Here is a 26,614-nt window from a genome sequence, read left to right as displayed (position 1 = left end):
AGATGAGGACATCTCAGGCTTCATACATAAAACAAGCATAGTAGATTATAGACCTATGTAGGTACATGTTATTCAAACCATGAGATTAATTTAAATATGTAAAGACATTCTTAGATAGTTGCAAACATAATCTGAGATAGTTATATTTAATAACCTTTAAGGTTTGTTGTCATTGTGCTAAACCATAAACTATGCAATAATACTGAACAATAAACACAGAATTATGACTGAATCAGTTTGAATTGGGTAATATTTTGCACGTCTAGTTATCTCTCGCAATCCTTATGAATAAGAAAATTATTATTGAAATAATATCCTATTCTGTGCCTCGGATACAAATTAGTGTTGTTACCGTAGAATATATTACTGCGTAATATCGAAGTATGCCGCCAGTTTCGATAAGTTTCACCTGAAGCAAACATGGATTCGAAGAATGCTCTGAATTTCAGTTTAAAGTATTTATTTCTCCAAAAAGAACGTACTGTTCACTTAACTTAGAGTTAACATATCGTTTTTTTTTGCAGACAGCATACATTATTGTAACAAAATTTTGATTACATTGTTTTTTCAATATTTTGTCCAAGTTTGTGAAGATTTAATCGATTTCTTGAATGCTTTCATGTTTTTCAACTCCTTAATGGAGTTTCGTCGTCATCAACCCATATTCGGCTCACTGCTGAGCTCGAGTCTCCTCTTAGAATGAGAGGGGTTAGGCCAATAGTCCACCACGCTGGCCCAATGCGGATTGGCAGACTTCACACACGCAGAGAATGAAGATAATTCTCTGGTATGCAGGTTTCCTCACGATGTTTTCCTTCACCGATTGAGACACGTGATATTTAATTTCTTAAAATGCACACAACTGAAAAGTTGGAGGTGCATGCCCGGGACCGGATTCGAACCCACACCCTCCGGAATCGGAGGCAGAGGTCATATCCACTAGGCTATCACTGCTATCCACTAGGCTATCACTGCTAATTAATGTTTAAGTAATGGAGTTTGGCAGATTGTTATATCACTGACCACCCTCACATAATATGTTTTTATTTCCATTTATTGATCCTATCTACGTGTAATATTTATAAGTATTATACATTAGAAACTGTAGACGATATATGTATTCGTCTACAATTCCTAGGCCTAGGACATATGGTAGTAGGTCCAATTTCGAGAAAGAGGTGAACCGCTGAATCTAACTCGTCTGGGCCGCATTCGCATACGGTAAAACTTCGCGATATCTTTTCTTAAAGGAATTTCGACCGAAATCGGTTCAGTAGTTTCGGTGCTACGGTAGAACATACATAGATATATACATATATAGACTGCCAAAATCATTACTTTTCGTTTGGATTCGCCGTAGTCGGGTAGAAAGAAACTGTGGTAACTAATGTTACTTTATAACTTACCATAAGTCGAAAAACATATATTTAAGCTTGAACATCACTAGTCATTACCTCCATGAGTACTTTTCAAAGTATTCCATATAACTCTACAAAATACGACATTAGGTATTTTAGTGATTTTGATCAAATATTCATCAGAACTACAGTTGCTTTTGGTCGTGAAGAATTCGGTAAAAAATGCGCGTGCAGTCTGCCAACCGGTTCAACGGCTTACTGTGACATTACTTTTACTTCTCTAAAAAGATAATATGTTATTAATTAATAACGTCAATAAATAAATATCGATATGAGAGAGTATACCGCCTGATATGTTAAAAATACTCGTTTCAATTTTATATTTAGAAATTCGTTTGTATTTAGAATGGACCTTAGCCATGTGGCACGTCGATTCTCTTTCTATAAACGCTAACGAGTCGTAAAAAATTATATAGGAATGACATTCACTGAAAAGTGAGTTGTGTGCATTTTAAGAAATTAAATATCACGAGTCTCAATCGGTGAAGGAAAACATCGTGAGAAAACCTGCATACCAGAGAATTATTTTAATTCTCTCCGTGTGTGTCTGCCAATCCGCATTGGGCCAGCGTGGTGGACTATTGCCCTAACCCCTGTCATTCTGAGAGGAGACTCGAGCTCAGTAGTGAGCCGAATATGGGTTGATGACGACGACATTCACTACCGACAGGTCACGTGATCAAGTTGTCGATCGGATCTGTCATTCCCATTTTGTTAGATTTCGAAGCGTTAACGTTCGTAGAAAGAGAGTCGCCTATTTTAACTGCTTATTTATAGGGCAAGATGGGTTATGAAATTGAGAACCACCACGCATTTCCAACGCAGGTTGGCAGGCTTAGGGTTATTAACAAGGGTTAATAATTTTACGAATACTATCAAAATATGTAACTACTAATAATTTTTGGTGGCCTCCGTGGTGCAGTGATATGCGCGGATTTATAAGACGGAGGTCCTTGGTTCGATCTCCGGCTGGGCCGATTGTGGTTTTCTAAATAGTTCTGACTGGTGGGAGGAGTACCGCCAAGCGATTTAGAGTTCCGGTACGATGTCGTGTAGAAACCGAAAGGGGTGAGAATTTCATCCTACTCCTAACGAGTTAGCGCGCTTCCTTCATAGATTGCATCATCACTTACCATCAGGTGAGATTGTAGTCAAGGGCTAACACGTAAAAACTAAAAAAAAAAAATCACCGGGACCGATGGGCTAACATGCTCTCCGAAACAAGGGGTTGTAATTATAAGCCTTTTATATTTAAAGTGCGCTAGTTATGCCTTTTCAATTAAATATATTAAAAAGATAAATATAAAATAGAAGACATATATCACAATGTAACCTTTTTCTGTACTAATACCTAAAAAATCGTGCAGTTGTGCCCTTTAAGCTTATACTATCTCTGTTAACTTTGTTGCTAAAATATACCAAAAATCAGGCAGATAGGCCTTTTTTCCTGATTCCAAATATGTATATAACTCAATTTCGTAAAAAATGTTAGTTGTGCCCTTTAAGCTCATGCTATCTCTGTTAACTTTGTTGCTAAAAATACACCAAAAATTAGACAGATAGGCCTTTTATTCCTGATTCCAATTATGTTTATAACTCAATTTCGTAAAAAATGTTAGTTGTGCCCTTCTTAATTAAGACGGCAGAACACCAACTTCCCAACCCCGGGTAGAATCAAGTTATTTAATTGAGCGTGTAAATTGATAAGTAACCTTATTCTACGCTTTAATTAAAACACACAATACCCGTGAACGCATTTTGTTAGCATTGTTATAAAACAATTTGTCATAAAGTTTCACTTGACCTGGTGTACACCATGAACTTTCTAAATCACACAATGACAGGAAATTCGCTAAATATATTAACCATGAACTACCCAAATATAAAAAAAAAAAACCAAATTACGTATTACTGGTACCAGCTAAAAACAGGGTTCCCAACTTAGGGGTTTTCCCCCCAGATTTTGAGGGCAAATAAGTGAAATGGGATATTTTAGGGGTCTGAAATTTTTAGGGGTATTTTCAAGGATTTTTTGACTATTTAATATTTTTAAATTGATGATAATTTTAATATTTCTTTCTTGGCCAAGCGACTCATAACGACATATATCACAATTTTTTTTCCACAACCACTCCGAGGCAACTGGCGGCAATTTTCATCGAATATAAAAAAAATGGAAAAATTATTACTTGTCAACATGTATTATTTAAAAAAATCTGAATCTTCAGATAAAGACGTAGTATTTTGTCTGTACCCATTAAATATAGACTTTTGAAACATATGACAGCATATTATTTCTAAATTATTATGAATTTATATTTTTTAGGGGGACAACTCAATGATTAAGGTGATTTTAGGGGTTTTTGACACAAACAAAATATTTATCCCCAAGATAAATATTTTGGAGAGTTGGTAACACTGGCTAAAAAGTTCATTATATTATTATTATCATTAAGAATGGAAAGAGTCCTAACCTTATATTTTTTGTCCAGTTGTAATATGTAAGCACATGATAAATCTATACTACAGCCTTCCTTGATGAGTACTGTTTACCAACAAAGAAATTAGAAATGAAGGTAGGAAAATATATGTCATTTCATAACTTATTTATTTTAAATTCTGTATGGATCGTTTATAAAATCTTATATAAAATATATTAACCATATCTAATTATTAGGTGTGAAATGACTAGTGATTTATACCCTCATTTTTAGTTTGTTTGTTGGTAAACAGTACCTACTTATCAAGAAAGGCTGTAGTATAGTTATAATATTTTAAAGGTCAATGATAATTTTATACTAAAGATCGGTTATGTCCCTTCAAAATCACCACAAAAAGTGATCCGAATAATAATGTATAACACTGAGCACACAGATGCACTATATATACATTATATGTTTATGTATATATAGTTTTTACACTTCCTGAACACACAACTCGACTTTGTAAACGATATTTAGGTATTATTTGTATAAATAACGTTCGTTGTTGACCACAACTAACATTGAGTTGGCTATAAATTTCCTCGTTTGAGCGCCTCATTTTTCATGCGCAAGTAACACATCTAGCAGTATTTAATATCATTGGGTAGAGTGGGTAGGGATATAGTGTAAGGTTCTAAAAACTAATTTTCGTCACATTTTATTGATGCTCCGCTCTTATTGATATTGGCCTATGACGCTCACAGATAACGCAGCTTTCTATAGATAAAATATTTTTAAAATCAGTTCGGTATACAAGCGTACAAACACACAAACTGTACCACTTAATGATATTAATAATTATAATAAATGATTAACCATACAAGTTGATTCCATCGAAAAAATCATTAATTCCGCTGGGAAGCAATTACAGTTGTACAGCTCATAATATTACATCATGATGTCTTGCCGCGAATTTGATATAATGATTCCACACTCAGGCAAACACTCCCGTTATATTACTTCCACAGAATAAAGAATGATCCAGAATGAGTCTTTACTAGCAACGTGGTAAAGCCCATAAATTGCATTTCAAAATTTAACGCTAACAACAATTACAAAAATAATATAATAAAATAAGAAAGGGGTGTGGGTTGTATTCCTACTCCTAACAAGTTAGCCCGCTACCATCTTAGATTACATCATCACTTACCATCAGGTGAGATTGTGGTCAAGGGCTAACTTGTAAAGAATAAAAAAAAAATAATAATCAATAATTACCAATAAAAAATACTCTATCTTATTTCTTTAGTTTTGTGAACAGTTTTAATAAAAATATTTAAAAACACAAGACACCATTATTCTTGAATAATATTGAAAATTACTGCCCCCCTAGCCAAGTGGCACGTCGATTCTCTTTCTACGATCGCTAACGCTTCGAAAACTAGAAAAATGTATGGGAATGACTGATCGTGATCACGTGACCTGTCGATAGATAATGTCAGTCCCATACATCTTTCTAGTTAACGAAGCGTTAGCGATCGTAGAAAGAGAATCGACGTGCCACTTGGCTAGGGGCGCTAATACAACGCTTCGTGTCGTACTAACTCGAGAAAGTGTTCGTTTTTGAATTTAGTATTTGAAACGGCTAACGACGACATCATCCTCGTGCGGTCTATCTGCCTATTATTTTTTAATCTGTGATTACTTTACATACATTTTACATAATATAACAACTAATTAATATACGTTTCTTTGATTCCGTAGTTTTTGTTTTAAAATTTCGAGCAGGAACAGAACATTCATTAAAATGATCTTGAATGCCAAGGTCTGTTTTAATGGGCAAAGGTTAAAAATGCACCAAAAGCTTTGTCTTAAAGGTTGATCTACAAGTTAAAACCTGACTAGCGAAAACAAAGTTTTCTTGAGAAGTATTCCAATATAAAACTTTTAAACCGATTTAGCAATCAAAATGTATATTTGTTTAGTTTTTTTGTAATAATTGGTTTGAATTTAGCTCAGTTTACCAAAATAAACGATTCATGAATTTATTAAACTAAAAGTAAATGTCGTCCCACCTTCTTGTATATTTTGTCTAGGTCTAATAATAAAAGCATTGTAAAAAATAACCTATAAACTATTGGATAGAAGCAGGCGTTACTTTGCGGAAGTTCATCATGATTATATAATGATTTTTTTATTTTGCTATCATCCGCGAAAATTCGGCGAACCCATGCGACAACGTCACCCAGGTCCGACAAAATACTCTCTACGTACGTTTCACCCCGAAACCGGAGCATCCTCAGGAGATGTTGACTCTACAACGTGAAATTGCAAAGTGTCGTTTTCGACCTTTGCTTCGTCTTTTATGTAGAGTCAACATCTCCTGAGGATGCTCCGGTTTCGGGGTGAAACGTACGTAGAGAGTATTTTGTCGGACCTGGGTGACGTTGTCGCATGGGTTCGCCGAATTTTCGCGGATGATAGCAAAATAAAAAAATCATTATATAACCTATAAACTATTAAGTACTCTAATTTTTACCGTTTCTTAAATTCAATTGATACAATTATTTCCCTCAATAATAACAATAGAGGTTATTTAAATTTAATGACGATCAAATTGTGAGTTAACTATTGTAGTATTGTACTTTCTGAAGCTAAGAAAGGTTCAAGAGCATTTCGAAATGTAACTGTACCGTCAAATTACCACCCAAGATGGATTGACGCCCTAATACTGATGCAGATAGTAATCACTAACTGTTTTTGTCTCGGCCATCTGATCGACCCATTATTAATTATCAATTTGGATTCTAAAAGTAATGTAAATATGGTTCTAATAATCGATTTAACGGATATCAAACTAAGATACATAAATAGGCGTTGATATGCGCTTGTGCTGGGATGTTCCAGACCTACGCTTTGTATGCGTAATTTAACACAGGTGACTAAGGGTGCTTTTCCAATAGAGATGTGCTACGCGATGTTGCTATGCGTTTGATATCTACCAATCATATTCATTGGTGCACAACTGCACATAGTTTAACACTGGTGGAAACGGATTCAACAAAGATATGTTTTTATATGGAAGGATGCGTGCTATGGGTGCTTGCTATGGATGAGTGCTATGGATGTTTCACTGCTATCGATACATCGAGTAGGTAGTCGTAGCTCGAGCTACTCGTATGCATCTTCTTCGCGCAGCTACATAGCTTACGTACATATGTTTTCTGTGGTATTGGCTTCATATCCTCGCAGCACAGCTGCATAGCACGTCTCTGGTAGAAAAGCACCCTAATGCGTTTAAGTTTTTAACTTTAAAATACATATATATTAAAGTATAAAAAACATTACTCAAAAAAATGTTTATAAAATTTTTGTTGCGGATAATCTCTAAAACGATTAACCGAATGGGAATTACTCGTATTGCATTATATTATCCTATTGATTTGTTGATTACGTGGCCTATCGAGTAGACATACATATTTTAGATTTAGAAGCGTTAGTGTTTGTAGAAAGAGAATTGATGTGTAACTTGGCTACAAGCCTTTTTTAGTTTTAGGAGCGTCAGCGTTTGTAGAAAAAGAGCTAATGTTTACTCGTAACTTGGCTACAAGCCCTGTTCCCAAGAAACATGTACAAACGGTAAACAAAAACGTAAATCTAATTCCACAAAGCAAGCTAAGACTGCCGCGCCTTTTGCAAGAATTTCGTAACTAAAACGGCGAATGCTCTGGCGAATATCACAACTTCTGGCACGTTCCAGATCCAACATTAACAGCACAATCACGAACTCTACCCACGAGGCACTCCATCATAGATAAGCTGCGTTCAGTATGTGAGGTAGAGGACGTTCCTGGAACCGTTAAGTTGGACTTAATCACAAGATTGATTCACGTTAGCTTTGTACAGAATAAATGATAAACAGATAAAATATATCTGTTGTAATTTAATTTAAGTTTATAAATTAAATATTTTAAACAAAATAATCGTTCCTAATTTTAGATATTATTTTATTTTCAAGTAAACAAAATATTTCACAATAAAGTATTCCTATAGTTAGATAACTAGATGTTGTATTTAACACAAAGTAATCCAAGAAAACTATTGCAATGTTTAAGGTTATAGTTTCATCATTTTATTTGCTTCTGAATTATATGTGTATTTAAGCGCTTAATAATTTAGCGCAAGAGCGAACATGTGGACTGGATAAATTTCATCAGGTAAATTGTTTTGTTTTATACTTTTCATTACACGAAGGTTTGCTTTATCGAAGACCTGTTCCATTAATTTAATAGGACGTGTCACAGATGAGTCATCTTCGTCATATTCTAAATTATCTGATGAAGTTGTGTTCTCTTTTATCACAATAACCCCGTTTACCGCTAACGCTTCACTGCATCTCTTTAAAAAGGCGATTAAATCGTAATCATTTAAATATCCAAGTACCCACTGGCACCAAATGACATCATACTCCTTTAGCGGCACAAAGTCCTGTAGCCCAACATGGTACAGTGAACCTAATTTAGCATTGTTAGCACCGATATAGTTTTTTGCTGTGTTAATGAACTTTTCGTCTTGTTCCACTAAATCTACCTTCTGGAAATAAGGCATTAGAAGGTTTTTGCTCACTCTTCCGATACCCGCACCACAGTCCAAGGCCAAGTTAGTACTCGGCGGATTGTCTGACGATAGTATGTTGTTTAGAAAGAGTTTCGATCCATCGATGTCAACGGCCGAAATATGACCGTAGCCGCCGAGTACTCCGTCTATTGTTGCCGGTACATTAGCCCAGTAATTCGCGGCGTTCTTGTAAAATCTATTGTCTGTCATCGTTAATGTATTATAGACATTTTGATTTATGTCACTTTGACAGATGTTTCGTTCTTAATTGATATTACGTTTTATTCCTTAATTTAGTTGTAATAAGATAATGAGGTTATACATTATAAATGCCATTAATATCGTATACAGTTCAATCTGTTTTATTACTTTCTAGCCATACATTAATGCAACATTCCAAGCGGACGAGTTTCTGCGGACCCAAAGATCTGACCTTTAGTGGGAAGATACATAGAAACTAGGTACTTGTTTAGAATATAAATTAATGTTACGATAAACGAGTTAACTAGCTGATTACAGAAAAATCAAGACCTCATTTTAATCTCGTTCTCCTTTAATTATTCGGAAATCTGTGTTAATAGGGAACCACAAAATTCAAACCATGGGTTGAATACATAACCCCTCAGTGTTGAGTCCAGGACCTTTACTGTAAACCTACTAACGCTTCGATGAGTTACTTAATAAATTAAATTAAAGTGTAATTCTATAGAAAAGGAGAGCAGAAATCGGATAAGTTATGTTCTATAAACCTTTTAAGAAAACAAAACATTGAGTTGCCCATTGTCGTACAAACTATCCTGTAGTTCTTCTAGTTTCATCTCCTAGTTTTTTAGAATGAGCCTCTAAATAATTGAATACAATAAAAACTATGAGCGGCGGCTAGTCATATTGGTAAGAAAGAAAGAAGAATACGATTATTCATTTAAATGATAATATTGTTTCATTGTTTCAGGCTCTGATAACAGCAGTGAACGAGACGAAGGAGGAAGACATCCGCGATGCTCTGAAGACGCAGACGCAGCAGCAGCTGGTGCCGCGCGGGCCCACACTCGTGAAGGACACGGTCGCGTACAACACCACCGTCACTACTGATGACACGGTACGTGAGCTAGATCATTCATACTCTGAAGACGCAGACGCAGCAGCAGCTGGTGCCGCGCGGGCCCACACTCGTGAAGGACACGGTCGCGTACAACACCACCGTCACTACTGATGACACGGTACGTGAACTAGATCATTCATAGTATCTAATAGTAGATGGAACAGATGACCCATTGTCGCCTATAACAGTGCATGGTCAATCCATTTTGAAAAGTCTTTGTATATAGTGGTAAAATGACTAACCATGAACTAGACTTATTATTTTTTATAAAATAATTTCCTTATTTTTAGGAGGAGCTACGAGCCTTACGGCCGGATGGCACTATCGTAACAGAGACGCGTCACACTAAAGAGCAAGAACAACTCTGTGACGAGGAATTGTCCAAGGACGAGGTGTGTATTAGTTAAATTAACGTATCCGTTACCATCCTTTGGGATTCTCTCTGTAGTAGAGTAACCTATACTAATACCGCTGCACCGATTTAGATGAATATTGATGCCATATATGGTATATGGGATATTGGAGAGGAACATGAGCCTCCTATAACACTGGAAAAATTCACGGTCCCGGCGGGATTTGTGAAAAACAGAACTTCACGCACACTGGTTCGCGAAAGTTCTTTAACAATTATCTAATTGAATTTTGGTTAAATCTGATTTGCTGCATTCGGTTGATATAATCTTACCGGTAAAGATGTAACATGAAGCGGCATATAGTTAAAACATGAAAAGGTACTGTTTATTTGTGAGAGATTGTAGTAAAGGGCTAACTTGTAAGTAATAAAAAAAAAACTTACCAGGGTTGAATATTAAACTATGCACATAACGAACTAGCGCGCTTATTGGCGTGCTATCATCTAAGACACAATCACTTGAATTTTTTAAATAAAAAAATCTTACAATACAACATGTATTGTAAGATACAACAGTGCACATCAAGAAAGGCTGTATATACAGCCTTTCTTGATGTGCACTGTTTACCAACAAACAAATTAGGGTATAAATCACTAGTCATTTCACACCTAATAATAATTATAATTAACTTATTCTTAAATTAATAAAAAAAAAGTTTGCTTAATAAGCTTAGAACAATTAGATATGGTTAATATATTTTATATAAGATTCATTTCTAATTTCTTTATTGGTAAACAGTACTATTCAAGAAAGACATAGTATAGAAGGTGTCATGTTATTGGCCGTGATAGCCCAGTGGATATGACCTCTGCCTCCGATTCCGGAGGGTGTGGGTGCAAATCCGGTCCGGGGCATGCACCTCCAACTTTTCAGTTGTGTGCATTTTAAGAAATTAAATATCACGTGTCTCAATCGGTGAAGGAAAACATCGTGAGGAAACCTGCATACCAGACAATTATTTTAATTCTCTGCGTGTGTGAAGTCTGCCAATCCGCATTGGGCCTCTCATTCTGAGAGGAGACTCGAGCTCAGCAGTAAGCCGAATATGGGTTGGATTAGTAGTAGTATTGGAGAATCATATTTAATATGAAGTTTAACATTAGTTTAATTTACAGGCCAAGTCAATAGCAAGCGACGTAAGTCTGGTAGAGGAAACTGGTGGCACAGAACGAAGAAAACGGGTGGATCTAGAAAAGTCCACCGACCTCATGGCGGGAGGTTTGCGAGTTGCAACACAAGTACACTCAAGAACTAGAACTGAAGAAGGTAACAATTTATTTTTAAAATGTATAACATATTTCAATTTCTGTATACCTAACTATTAATAAAAAAATATTGTTTCAGTTGAAAAAGAAGGACGGCCAAATATGGATGACGATTGGGAGAGCTTATCTGTGAGAATGCGACGACAGCGACGCCAGCGACAAATTGGTATGTTTCTAGATTGAAGCTTTGGCTATCCGACGCTAGATGGCGTCAGTAGCAGAGTTAGCCACGTAGTATGAAAATATTCGGAAAGATGGCGTTTATGTCAATGTATTCGATAGCAGTTGGTTAAGTTTTATTAATTCCAGTACATTTTTTTTATCATTTTCAGCGGAATTTAATTTTTATTTCTTAGATTTTTTAAATAAATATTTTTTGTCCTGTGCCCGACAACGTGGAGGCATAGATACTAGATTCAAATGCCTAATAATTACGAGTACCTATGATAGCACCCTATTCTTTAGAATTTAGACTATAATTAAGTGTACATGGTCAATAAGCATGGCAGTAATACCTAAATAAAAAAAATAAAAAATATTAGCCTTTGAATACATAAATTTAATCTTATTTAGTAATTTATTATTTGAACTAAATTATTAGATTGTTAAAAATATTATTTTTATTATACCTACAGTTTGTCTTAATAATAATAATAATAATAATTTTGACATAGGTAAACTACCATGGATTTAAACTCAACAGCGCTCCTTTTTGTGCTATTTTATTTAATTATTATTATTTGTCTGTGATGTAAGTATAATATGTTAAATACATAGATTCGCTAAGATGCGCCCTACCTTGGCACAGATATCTCAAGTTAATTATTCTTTAAAACAATTTAATCATTTAAACTAACATTTTAACGACATCCTGCGAAGTATGCGGTGTATGGTAATATATTATGGTCTTCTATGTAACTTGGTTGAGTTTATGGGCATGGCGACCTTTCCGCATAGTTTTTTTTTTCTATAAATATACTCACCAAGTAATCTAAACGGACACGTATAAATAAAATGAATTAAGTTATAATTTTCACTATTATACGAACAATTAGAAATCATTATGGCTATTTAGTAAGTGTTGGCTAAATAAGAAAATGTTCAGTTATTTACTGAACATTTTCATTATAGTTACAGGTGTCATGAGAATGTGGGGTTAAAATATAGCCCATACACTCACAAATAACGTAGCTTTGTATTGGCTAAAGTATTTTTTGAAATCGGTTGAATATACTATTCAGAGATAACCCGCTACAAACTTTTCCTCTGTATAATATTAGTAATATATATTTTTTTTATTCTTTACAAGTTAGCCCTTCCCTACAATCTCACCTGATGGTAGGTAAGTGATGATGCAGTCTAAGATGGAAGCAGGCTAACTTGTTAGGAGGAGGATGAAATCTACACCCCTTTTCGGTTTCTACACGACATCGTACCGGGACGCTAAATCCCTTGGCGGTACGTCTTTGCCGGTAGGGTGGTAACTAGCCACGGCCGAAGCCAGCCAGCCAGACCTGGAGCAATTAAGAAAATCTCAATCGGCCCAGCCGAGGATCGAACCCAGGACCTCCGTCTTGTAAATCCACCGCGATTACCACTGCGCCACGGAGGTCGTCAAAAATATATATCAAAAATATTATTTGAGATATATAGAAATATATAGGTATATCAAAAATATTATTTGTTTAACCCCTCTCATTCTGAGAGGAAACTCGAGCTCAGCAGTGAGCCGATTATAGGTTGATATTGATATGATGATGATGAACATTTCTTTTGTAAATAGATCTTAAAATGTGTCCATTATAGGCATCTTTAGAATAATGACGTAGCGAAACTTATTCATTGATAAATATCACGAAGTAGCTAACTAGTGAAGTGTGGAGTGCCAGTTGCAACTAAATTAACCTAATAGTTAAGTACGTACTGGCATCATCATCTAAACTCGTCATTGTATTAAAAAATATTTCTTTTCATTTCACCTCAAGGCGTGTTACATGGATTGTCGGAATTATATGATTTACTTTGCATAAAAACATAGAAAGTATTTTTTAGTTAAAAAAAATAGTTATCGGCTGCTATAAGTGGACTCGTCAACACCTTGAAGTTATGGGAAAAACTCCCGAGCACCCTGTATAAGTACGTGTATTGTTCTTATTTTACACGAGACCGAGATACTAATTAAACCGAGTTATTGTCAATCGTCGGAAGGTTGCTGGTCTCTCGGTATTTTACAGAATGTATTTCGGAGAGTGTGCACAGGAGTTATTTGAGCTCGTATCACCATCACCTTTTTAACATCGCACTGCAAGACACCGGGTCTGTTTCCATCCTATGTCGAAGCGATTTGCTTCTTCGTTTCTTATTCGCATGGCAATGGCATCGCATTATTCGTATGGAACTCTCTCCTGAAGTCAGTGTTTCCTAATTCTTACAACCTGGGCATCTTTAAGAAGAGAGTGAATAGGCATCTTCTAGGCAAGCGTGTCCCACCAGGCGAGATCGTGGTCAAGCACGAGATAATTAAAAAAAATATATCTAATCGTTTGTCTAGATTAAAGCTCAAAGCAAGCATTACAAATATAGAGTGGAATCCGACACCAGCCCACTACAGCTAACTCAGTATAACCATAAACAGTAACTCGTCGCGAATGTGTTCGCATAAATTTGTTTAATATTATAATCATTTTATTTGCACGACTATTATCGGGTTTCTACTTCATTGGTCTCGTGGTTAGCCTGTGGCTTCGGACCACGAGGACTTCGATTTGATTCCTGGGTCAGGCTATAAAGTATAGTATTTTCTATCGTCCAAGAAATTTCCAGTAAAAATTGCTAGTCCAAACTTGGTGGTGTTTCGTTAATCCGGTACCGGTCATTATCAGTAACATCTGATGAGTTGTAAACCCGACAATCCGAATTTCAGCAGTGTGGTGGGTCTAAGAATCATATTCCCTCTCTTTTAAGGAAAGGCCTGGTTCTGTAGTGGGCTTTACAAAATGATAATGGTGATTATTGTGTTTCATAAATAATACTAAACTACGCTGCACCGCTGGTCCAGTGGATAGCTTAAGTAGCGGCCTTTGATCGCTAGGTCCTGGGTTTCCAGTTTGTGGTATGCTATAAAAATTTTTAAAGAGTTAACGATTGAATCCCGTGAATATTTTTTTTTTATTTATTTAATTATATAATAATTACAATGAAACAATAAAAGGTGCAGACATAAACTTGTTAAAGAACTTAAAAATAATGAAAAAAAAAAGAAAAAATCGAATGTCACAATCAAAAATACACATAAAACATAAAACGTAGTGTACGTTTAACTTAATATAACAATAATTAGAAACAAAAACAAAAAGGTGGATATGAAGTGAATATAGCTGACATCTAAATGATACTTGTATATACCGTATTTGTCCATATTATTGACAAATGTAGGATCAGGTTGCCCCCTTGTGGAAATGCTATCAATGCCAGGGTTCGAATGAACCTGCAGTCCTGCATCCAGCGAATCCCTGCCACTCGTGTGATGTCATCAGTCCACATGGTGGGGGGTTGACGCTTTGTAGTGCGGGGTCGTCATTCCAGCTTCTTGGGACCTCAACGTCTGACGGCTCTCAACTACATAATCCGCCCATTGCCACTTCAGCTTTGCGACTCTTGACTCTTGTTGATCTATGCCAGTGATTTTCGTTCTTCTGCGGATATCCTTATTTCTGATTCGACCACGCAGAGATACTCTTAGTTCGTTCCATCGCCCGCTGACTCTGTTATACCTACCTGTTGTAACCACAGAATAAAAAATGAAATCCCATAAAAAAAAAAACTATATATATGCGAATGTCACGCGTCTCCTTGACATTTACATATACAAACTTTTTTCATAAATTGTATTTAAAGATATAATTTTCGTAATTTTTGTTAGTGTTGTATACACTAACAAAAATTACGAGAATTATATCATAATACCTATATAAATAATACTTTTGTGAACAGTTTGTAAAATATTTAATAACATAAGACGCCAATTGTGTTGAATAATATTGATAATGACTGATGCAACGCTTTGAGTCGTACTGACTCGAGAATGTTTGAATATTTGTATTCGGAATGACTGCATCATTGCTGTGTTCCGTGCGCTCTATCTGCGTATTATTCTTTAATCTGTGTTTGTAACAATCTAAAACCTGATTTATAGTTCCGATAGTCACATATTATTAAAAATGATTTTTTACATAACTAATGGCGTTGTAAATAAGGGCCATGTATAGAAACCGTGTGTACAAATAAATATGCATAATGTGACGGACATGCAAGTAATTATGCATTGTCCATAATGGTTGTCTGTTTAATGTGGCGTTACACATTTTAACCTTGGCGGACAATGCTGGGTTATGTACAAAAACAATAATGATTGATTAGTAGTTTTACAAACCACTATATTTTACCAGATTGACAAAAAATAGACCCTCATGATAATGTACGTGTTCGAAACAATGATTATTTTTATACTATAGATATGTTATAGTATGCGCATTATCATCTGAGTCGTCCGGTCATAAAAGTCAAAAAAGATAGGAATGTGCAGCGCGCCTACCTGCGCACCCTAATTATCGATAAACGGCTACCTGCGCACGTGCTAATGATGAGTCAATAATGATTTGGACGATTCTGATTGGTCGGTTTCTAATGTAATTGCATTGCGTATTTTTTTTGCTATAAATGTGTTTACTGCAATTAAATAAATACATTCATGTGTTACTCGTTGCGCACTATGGATACTAATATATAATAAATTTGGCAGAAGACGAAGATTCTGATGATGAAGACTCAGATGAAGATTAATTTTATTTAGTTAATAATTATATAATATGAAATATGTATTATATTAAATCAAATATTGTTAATTTTTTTAATTTTGTGAACAAGATACGATAATAAACTTTACTTATCGATAATATGTCTTTCATTGTTACACCCTTCACTAGACGGCTCCATAAGACCCATAAGTGCAAGCGAGATAGATATAGAGAAATGATTTATGGCCCTAAGACTCAGTTGTTAATGCTATTAGTATAGTGCCTACAAAATCACCGCACACCCACACATGCACAATTTTTTGTTTACTTCATCATCATCATCATATCAGCCGATGGACGTCCACTGCAGGACATAGGCCTTTTGTAGGGACTTCCAAACATCACGATACTGAGCTACCTGCATCCAGCGAATCCCTGCGACTCGCTTGATGTCGTCAGTCTACCTGGTGGGGGGTCGGCCAACACTGCGCTTACTAGTGCGGGGTCGCCTTTCCAGCACTTTGGGACCCCAACGTGCATCGGCTCTTCGAATTATGTGCCCCGTCCATTGCCACTTCAGCGTCGCAACTCGTTGAGCTATGTCGGTGACTTTGGTTCTTCTGCGGATCTCCTCATTTCTGATTCGATCACGCAGAGATACTCCTAACATAGCTCGTTCCATTGCCCGCTGTGTGACTCTGAGCCTTCTTCTTTTGTTTACTTACATTATATATTTATGAATATATGGTTTTACATTTCCTAAACACAACTCGACATTGTAGACACTATTTAGGTAGGTATTATGTCAAAATTAAAAATTCATTTATTTCAAGTAGGCTCAGTTTACAAGCACTTTTGAAACGTCAGTTGACTATTTGTAAATAATTATTCTACCACCGGTTCGGATGGCAGGTTCTGCTGAGAAGAACCGGCAAGAAATTCAACAGTTGCTCTTTTTAAAAAAAAATCATACATGTCCCCTTCAAAGTTCCAAGGCTGGTTTTAGAGTCACGCCGACAAGACGCTGACCGTCGCCGCTGACAGACGAAATGCTAGGGAGCGTTTCAGAATAACGCGTAGCTATCAGCGCGTGCGGTGGTCGGCGCGCTACGCGCTGAGCTGTCAGCGCCGACGTTCAGCGTCCGGTCAGCGTGACTCTAAAACCAGCCTAAGAACTTTAAAGGGGAACAATTTCGTCATAAATCATCATCATTAATTTCATTATAAGCCCATATTCGGCTCACTGCTGAGCACGAGTCTCCTCTCAGATTGAGAGGGGTTTGGCCAATAGTTCACCGCGCTGGCCCAATGCAATGCAGATATGCAAGTTTCCTCACGATGTTTTTCCTTCACCGTTTGAGACATGTGATATTTAATTTCTTAACTTAAAAGCTGAAGGTGCTCGCCCCGGATCGGATTCGAACCTCCGGAATCAGTGACTTTAAAAAATATCACTTACCTTGTATTTCAAACAAAAAGTTCAAAAAAGTTTAATTCAGAATTTCGTGGGTTCATAACAAACTTTTGTCCATGGCAATAGGCTAATCAAAGTTTTTCGTTTATCCCCGAAAAGCGTTATGCAAGCAGCTTATGAAACAAGTTTTCTAATGGGCTTAAAGTTAACAAGTGGTCAAACTGTGTCCGTCAGTCACCTTATATGGCAACACTGAGCCTACGCCGAGGCTGAGGTCACTTAGCCATGCCCAATTAGCCAACTTTGTGGCAAAATTCATCTTGGTTTGAGAACTAGACGTGTTTGGTGTTCTCTCTGTTAATTCTTGAGCTTTAACCTTATATATTATCACTTTCTTTAAATTAACAAAACGGTAATAATTAAGTAAAACGTAAAAATTATTATTAAAAAAGGGTGTTGTGTGTTTTTTTTTTAATTTATACTATAAGTGTGGTGGTAGCTTATCGTTAAAGTGATAAGTAGAAATTAAATTGTTTGGTTGTCCGTGATTAAAGGTACGTAGAAAGTATTTATTTTAAGTTATTCGGTAGCTATGTGTTGTACTAAAAATATTTCTTTCTATTCTTAAATTTTTTTTTTTTTATGTTTTTAGACGCTACAATTGGTATATACAAAAGCCATATTCGATGTGTACTGTTTACCAACAAACAAATTAGAAATTGAGGTTAAAATGCTACGTCATTTCATAACTTAATTATTTTGAATAATGTATCGTTTTTTTAATAACATGTTATTCAAAATACATATATTAATAAAATCTAATTGTTCTAAACTAATTAATAAAATTTATATTCATCAATTTAAGAACAATTACGAAGATAGGTTTATTTCTCTTTCTTTCTCTCGAAACATTAAAAAAATATTTTCTCTGTATTTCTAAAATCTTACTTCTTTCAAACTATTTCAATAATATTTTCATAAATAGGTACGTATAATATGATAGGTAGTTACATAATGTAACATATTCGAGTTATTTGTAGGCTCGGTTTAACTCACACAAGTTAGACAGGTACCATATTATTCATATCCGCTCATTTTCCTATGCACTTGGAAATACCCCTCAGGTAAAACATGCACTAAATAAAACCATGCCATTAGCTTTTTGTGTCAGATGCTCTGATATACATACCTACCTATACATATACGAGTATATACATTTTAAACCATCTCTGTATTAGTTATTGCTTTCTGATGAAACTGAGCCACATTGGTTGGATGGTTACAAAGTTTATTTGAAACTTAAACATTTTTGTCTTTTATAAATATCCTAGCAGACCCCCGCAGCTTTACCCGCGTTCCATTTCCCGTGGGAATATGGGAATACGCTATGTCATCATCATCAGCCGATGAACGTCGACTGCTGACACAGGCCTCTTGGACTTGGACTTCCAAAACACACTGTCTCGAACCGCCAACAACCAGCGGCTCCCTGCAACCCGGTTGATGTCCTCGATCCACCTAGTGGCAATGAACAATCCACGTAGTTGGATTGTTCATTGCCACTTCAGTTTCGCGACGCGCTAAACTATATCAGTGACTTTGGTTCGGCTGTAGATCTGCTCATTTCTGATTCGATCACGCAGAAAAATTCCAACTCGCTCCATCGCCGACAATGACTTTGGGCCTTCCGCCTACGTTCCTAGCTGATGATCTGATGATGTAGCTTTCATTAATGAAAAAAAAGTAGCTTAGTGTTACCTACCAGAGCCTATTCGCTACAAACGAACAATCTATCATATTTATAATATTATTAATTTAATTATACAGACACATATTTAAATGAATAGCCAACGGTAGATACGTAAAGATTGTTAATTGCATTTTATGCAAAAAATATCATGCAATTTATAGTTTTAACCAAGATAAACACGACAATAATTCTGCTTCGAATCCGTGTGGCCTGTGAAACAGGTTAACTATTATGTATATGCGGCTGTAAACGGAAATAAGAGGACATTAAATGTTGATTTACCATAATTTTAATTACTTTTTGCGTAATTGATACACATCAAACGACTTCGATGATGCATGTACTGGGTCAACCATCTGATGAAATTTTCTCGATCTATTAATCTTGTTAAGCATTAATATTGCATAAAGAGGAAACCGTTTTGAAGACATTGTAATTGATTTTGTGTAATATACAAAAATAAAAATTACATTTTTTATGGACGATCTTATTTGTGGTTAATATAAAGAGGAACACTTAAAACATTTGACAGAGAGTTTATGTTTCAAGATTATAATTCAAAAAGGATCGACGAAATTTTCACATTTGCTTGGGTGTTTTGACCCAGCGTTGTATCGTGTTCTAGGATTTTTTTTATTTTGCCGCATATACGTAAAGATCGCAAATTTGTTACCAAATATTTTAAATTAAGAACATCTGTCGGGTGATCTTATAACCGTAAGAACATAACCCTACTAAAATTATAAACGCGAAAGTTTGTATGGATGTTTCGCAACTATACTGAATCTATGTAGCTGACATTTGTAATGGAAATAGATTTTACTCTGGATATTTATACATATAGGCTACTTTTTATCCCGGAAAAATCCATGGTTCCCGAGGGATTTGTAAAAAACTGGATTTCACGCAGACAAAGTATTTTATAATAAGAGACAGGTAAAACTTCGCATTAGAATAAGTATAGGACACAAGGAAAAGTATGACATCAATACTAATATTATAAAGAGGTAAAGTTTGTAAGTTTGTAAGTTTGTCACATTTTTTAAATGGGGTAATCTTCGGAACTACTGGTCCGATTTCAAAAAATCTTTCACCAGTAGATTGCTACATTATCGGGGAGTGCTATAGGCTATATTTTATATTGGTATCATATATATTAGCCGAGTTATCACAGTTTTTGTCATACAGGTCGGACTGAAAATCCTCTTAAACAGACTTATTCGCATGCGCTGCCTTAACTATTGTGTAAAATTGAAATTAATGTATGGAGGCTTTATGTATCTTTAAAAGTTTTACAAAAAAGTCCGCGACACCATATATCTATCTTCTATATATTAGCAGATATAGTACCTTTTGTATTTTAAAAATTATTAATTTTATATACTTAGGTTTACGTCATTATTTATACAACTAAACTTTAATCCTTATTAAAATAAATTATTTAATAATCACAAGAATATTATGGAGATAAGATTTGCCCTTTACAGTATGTTAATTACTTAAATAGTTTCGGAGATAATACAAAATTTCTAAAAGACGCAGAAATTCCGCTATATGACGCCCGGCGCTTTCATTTACGTAGTTCCCGTTCCCGTGTGAATATGGGTATCAAACATAGCCTATGACACTCGCAAATAACTTAAGTTTCTATTGGTAAAACAGTTTTCCAAATCGGTCCAGTAGATCCAGAGATTACCTCCTACAACCACACGAACTTTACCTCTTTATATTATTAGCATAGAAGTCTCTATTTCTCTTGGTCATACCACCACTCTCGAAGGACTGGACCGATTTTGCTTAGGGTAGGAGTAAGATAGAGAAGTTACAGGGTAGGGTAGGGTACGGGTAGGGAAGCGTAGGGGTAGAGTAGGGGTAGGGTAGGTTTAGGGCCGGGTTTAGGGTAGTGGTAGGGTAGGGGTAGAGGTAGGGTAGGATAGGGAAGTGGTAGGGTAGGGGTAGGATAGGCGTGAGATAGGGGTACGGGTGGGATAGGGGTAGGAAAGGGATAGGGTACGGGGAGGGTAGGGGTAGGATGGGGGTAGGGGTAGGGTGGGGGTAGGGTGTAGGTAAGGTAGTGGTAGGTTTGGGGTAGGGTAGGGGTAGGGTGGGGGTAGGTTAGGGTAGGGTAGGGGTAGGGTAGGGTAGGGGTAGGGTAGATGTAGGGCTTGGGTAGGGTAGGGTTGGGGTAGTGGTAGGGTAGGGTAGGGGTAGTAGTAAAGTTGGCATCGAAATTTACGCGGACGAAGTCGCGGGCGTCCGCTAGTTTTATATATAGTAGGTAATTCATACTTATTATGAGAGACGAATATTTTAGCATTTCAGTTTTGATGGAATTTGTATCGAAAGAAATTTTAATTACAGAAATTTTAAATGTTCCTAGTTATTAATTATAATTACCTAAATATCCAAAAAATCTGTTTAAATAAATAATATTTATTATTTATAAGGCAACATCTAGATGGGTTACTAATAAACATTAAACTCAGAAATAAAATATTCATTCGACTACATATAATTTAATTGCAATTATGTATTTCAAAAAATCAATTGTTATTATATGAATAATGATCTAATTTCGAGAGCTGTTTGGATATAAAGTAAATCTTATGTTCTTAGATACCCATGCTTATTGATTTACACGCAGGCAATTATTTATTTGGCTAGGTGATTACTTAGTTGATCATATTTATGAAATTTATGATTTTTTTCCTTATTAACATTAAATTTTTTGTTTTCCTTATGTATTCTTTAAAATGCATGGTGACCTAGAAATTGGTTGTATGAATTACCGCACCGTCTTGCGGCAGGTTGAGTTAAATATCTCGTTGTTTGCATCCCGCGTTGACCTTCAGCCGGTTTGCCAAACTTATTGACTTAAGGTTACGCCATACCATGTGAGGATACGAGGTGCGGCTTCACTCCGCAATGGGCAGTGGAGCGGCGCGCGCGTGCACGTCTCCCGCTCCGTACTAACGCGTTGCTTCTTTACAGATCACGAAAAGGAGTACGCGAAACGACCGATCAACTTTGACATCGAAGAGGAAACGCGTAAAAAGGAAACGTCCAAGTGGCTGGAGAATCACTTCGGCAGCGAATCACGCTCTTCCCACGACTCCATCGCCGAAGAAATTGGACGACGCCCCGAGCCGGGATATTACGCTAAGCCGAAAGCAGACGACGAAGGATATTACGGCAAACCCAACTCGACAGTTCCACCGCCTCCCGTCTACGGAGATAGAGTGCTGCGCAAGACAAAGTCGTCGACATCCGACGAGCGACCCGTTGTGTCTGGAAACAGAACGGGAGGTTATTTTAAGGGTGTGGCAGATTGGTCGCAGCGTCGAGCCAGTAAGCCGAGGATGCCAGAGCCGCGAAGTTCGTCTCCATCGCCGCCGGTAGCACGCTCCCCGTACACCAGTAACGACCGCCTAAATGACTCGTCGCATAAACATGCATACAAACGAGATTCACCACAAGGGAGGTCGTCGCCGATCGGTCGACGTAACCCGCCTTCGCGAGACGATTCCGCCTACGTATCGTCGTCGACGATGCACAGCCCGCCACGTGGGTCACCATTTAGGCCATTAGAAACAGACAGGTCGTTCCGTGAGCCGTCAATCGAAGATGACTATCGACCTCCGAAAGCCCCTGAAAGGAAACGTCATTCTAAAAAAATTGTCTCTGAAGATCACCGGTACGACAGCGGCTACAGAAGCTCATCGCGGAATGATAATTCGGGACGTTCTAGAGACAGTCGCGACGAAGGTGCCGTCGAGCCACCCCCCGATTATTCTCCCCCGAGAGATCGAAGAGGGAGCGCGGACAGAGATAGGACTCCGCCGCGTCGCCGCGACAGAGACGAAAGGAAACAGAATCAAAAAACGCGCTTCGCTGACAACGGCAGGCGGCCCTCACCCGCGCGGAAGTCGGTCGGCTCGGCGATTGGCAACTCGTTCAGGAAGCTAATGGGGAAGATCCGCTCCGCGTCAGCCGAGCGGAAGGTCCGCCAGCGCACCTCTCGGACGCCGTCGCCGGAGCACTCCTCGCGCACATACAAGCAGTACGGAGGAGAACTCGCGCCCCCCTCCGCCCCCCCGCACCGGTACTACCTCGGCGAGGACCCTTTTGCGCCCAGCATCTACGGCCGTGAACACAAGTACGAGGGCAGTCCGAGACGAGCCGCTGCTGGTGACAGCCGCGAGCACCGTGACAGGTGAGCACTCCATCATAACCCTTTATAAACGTTGCGTCGTAAATGAAAACGATCGTAAAATCTTACATGGACATAATAGCTTGCTGCTACAACCTATTGTTTAACGAAACGATAAATAACCTTTTTTTTTAAATAGTGTTAACGAGCATTCAATTTTTATGCCCACCTGTTTATTATCCTTAGACCTTAAATAGAATGCTGTCCTACAGAGATCCATGCCACCTCCTACACTGAGAGATACTATGCATAAAATTTAATTAATGCTTCTTGTTTTGATATTATCATACAATTATAGGCTCAATGGTTTATCGTGGTTACATAATTATTTTTTACGTCGTATTAAGATTTTGTGCGTAGTAAAAAGGATAATTAAAATTATATTGTTGAATGTAACTTTTGTTCAACGTGGAGGCAAAATTGTGTTAGATGTTGAATTATTGATAGAAACTATTGCCTTGAATCATGAACTAACTATAATTGTTTCACTCAACTCCATGGCCTCAAGAACCTGTATTGCATTAATTATATTATTATTAGAACTGCACGCGAGTATAAAATATCTATGGAAAAGTAAAACTCAGTCCTTAAACATCTTGTTTAGCAACACAACCTATACCTACCGACCAACATACTCGTTTTTAGATTCGAATAAGTCAAAAAAGTAAAAGTATCTAATTTTGAAAATTTCTACTGTAGGGGACTCAATGTTTACCTAATCTTGTAGCGAAATATTTATCTAGATTTTCATACTTAGACGTAGCGTACTGACCAGTGGCGCAGCTAGTTACAAGGGCCCTGGCGTGAATAAAAAATATACATCGGTTTCGGTTTTTAAACATATTTATTCCTCCAAAAAAATCACTATCTAAACAGTAAACTAAAATAATTTCGCGTTATACAATGACTAGCGTATATCTATAGATTTTATATGATTTACTCACGTAAAGGACATCAATATGAGTGGTACTAAAATCAAATAAAATTGAACCACTTTATAGTTTATTGACATTAGCTTACTTACTTCTGATATAGCATTGATTTATTAACTATCACTAAAAAAAAAATTTTAACTTGAATTCACAATTTTTCGAGAGTTCAGTTCTCTGGTAAGGATTCGAGGGCCCCAGTGCTTATAGGCCCCGGGGCACAAGCCCCTTGGTAGCTACGCTACTGTGTCTGACTTATCTAGATATCTCATTTAAATGTTTGTTATAATATCTTTGTAGAGCCGTGATAGCCCAGATAGCCAGATAGGTTAGCGTGATATGACCTCTGCCTCCGATTTTGGAGGGTGTGGGTTCGAATCCGGTCCGGGGCAATGCACCTCCAACTTTTCAGTTGTGTGCATTTTTTAAGAAATTAAATATCACGTGTCTCAATCGGTGAAGGAAAACATCGTGAGGAAACCTGCATACCAGAGAATTATCTTAATTCTTTTTTTTATTTTAATTGGGCCAGCGTCGTGGACTATTGGCCTAACCCCTCTCATTCTGAGAGCAGACTCGAGCTCAGCAGTGAGCCGAATATGGGTTGATGACGACGATAATATCTTTGTCAATTTATTGTATACGTTTTTACTAGGTCCGTAACGGGGATTAGCAAAATCTTTACCTATTAATTTACCGTACAAAAGAATACGAGCTAGATAACCGGAGTCATACGTGCAACATTATACCAATAAGTTTTTTTTTAATTTTCGACGTTTAAATTTAATACTAGAAATAAATAAATAAAATACCTACTTTGGACTTTAATATTCATTCGACTGTCGACATTATAAACAAAGCGATTTTAGAGGAGAGAGATATATCTATTTTCACAACTTTTTCAAATAAAATTCATTATTAACTTATATTAAAATAACATGAATAAGATATTAATTCTTCTTCGGTAAAATAATATGACATGCTCATGCATTAAAAACTTATAATTATAAATTTTGAGTTAAATTATAATTTTGCTGAATTTAATGAGAAGTCTTATGACTCAGTCGCATTTATATTATAAAAGCGAAAGTTTGTTTGTGTGAATGTTTGTTACTCCTTTACACCTCAATTAAACTGCACCGATTGGAATGAAATTTACACTGATTTAACACATAGGCTAGTTATTAAAAACAAGTCATTTTATCACGGAAAAATCCATGGTACCCGCGGAAACTGCATTTTATTAACTACTATGTTGATATCAGTCAAACGGTTAACGAGGCTTGTATTTATACATACTCTCAAATAATCTTTGGTAGGCAAAAAGTTACAAATATTTATTAGGTATCTATTTTGGAAGGCGCGGAATTTGTAGAAAACTGCATTGCATCAGCTATTTTGATAGTAGGCTGTTTACAGTGCCAAAGCATCAGACGTAGTAATAAGATATACAATACACTATACATACATAGATTTATTTACATATACCCTGTTTGGTGGTAAAAAATGACAAATATCTACTTTGGAAGGCTTTATAATGTAGAGGCGGAAGATGAAACTGGTAAATATTGTAAAGATAAATGTTCTACCTTGCGGTTGCATTCTTATACTATTGTACCTACCTACGTGTCTATTACAATTTATAATTAGGTACGACTAAGATGTGGTTTGCAAGAATAATAAACGATTTAGACCTGTGTTGAGTTACTTCCGACTTCTAGGAATTGTTTAGTCCTATATTTTTAACTAGAGGCCCGAGACTCCGTCCGCCTTTCGTCATCAACCCATATTCGGCTCACTGCTGAGCTCGAGTCTCCTCCCAGAATGAGAGGGGTTAGGCCAATAGTCCACCACGCTGGCCCAATGCGAATTGGCAGACTTCACACACGCAGAGAATGAAGATAATTCTCTGGTATGCAGGTTTCCTCACGATGTTTTCCTTCACCGATTGAGACACGTGATATTTAATTTCTTAAAATGCACACAACTGAAAAGTTGGAGGTGCATGCCCCGGACCGGATTCGAACCCACACCCTCCGGAATCGGAGGCAGAGGTCATATCCACTGGACTATCACTGCTCTAGACCTGTTTAATTAGGCGTCCGCCTTTGGACCTGTTTAGTTAGGGCCTGTCGCAAAATCAGTTCATATAGGACGTCTACTAACTATAAATTACTTCCCTGCCAAATTTCATCTTTCTACATCAAGCGTTTTTGAGATTCCGTGCCGAGTGAACACGTGACCTTTCGCGTTTATTTATTTAGATGATAAAAATGA

General features: G+C 36.8%; 2 protein-coding genes across 2 annotated transcripts in view; one reads left to right on the top strand and one right to left on the bottom strand.

Annotated features, from left to right (window-relative positions):
* Positions 1-26,614, top strand: part of LOC112047350 (uncharacterized) — a 106,322-nt gene that overhangs the window by 76,196 nt on the left and 3,512 nt on the right. The window contains exons 6-11 of the mRNA XM_052885490.1: positions 9,411-9,488; positions 9,604-9,678; positions 9,851-9,952; positions 11,089-11,239; positions 11,318-11,404; positions 22,190-23,411. Of these exons, the coding sequence (XP_052741450.1) occupies positions 9,411-9,488; positions 9,604-9,678; positions 9,851-9,952; positions 11,089-11,239; positions 11,318-11,404; positions 22,190-23,411 (1,715 nt within the window). The remainder of the gene's footprint in view (positions 1-9,410; positions 9,489-9,603; positions 9,679-9,850; positions 9,953-11,088; positions 11,240-11,317; positions 11,405-22,189; positions 23,412-26,614) is intronic.
* LOC112047352 (N-terminal Xaa-Pro-Lys N-methyltransferase 1-like) lies at positions 6,322-9,352 on the bottom strand. The gene has a single exon (XM_052885488.1). The coding sequence runs from the start codon at positions 8,666-8,668 to the stop codon at positions 8,009-8,011; it is 660 nt and encodes a 219-aa protein (XP_052741448.1). The 5' UTR covers positions 8,669-9,352; the 3' UTR covers positions 6,322-8,008.

This window comes from Bicyclus anynana, chromosome 14 (genome assembly GCF_947172395.1).
Source record: "Bicyclus anynana chromosome 14, ilBicAnyn1.1, whole genome shotgun sequence".
Classification (NCBI taxonomy): Eukaryota; Metazoa; Arthropoda; class Insecta; order Lepidoptera; family Nymphalidae; genus Bicyclus; species Bicyclus anynana.
This window is presented reverse-complemented; position numbering and strand designations above follow the sequence as displayed.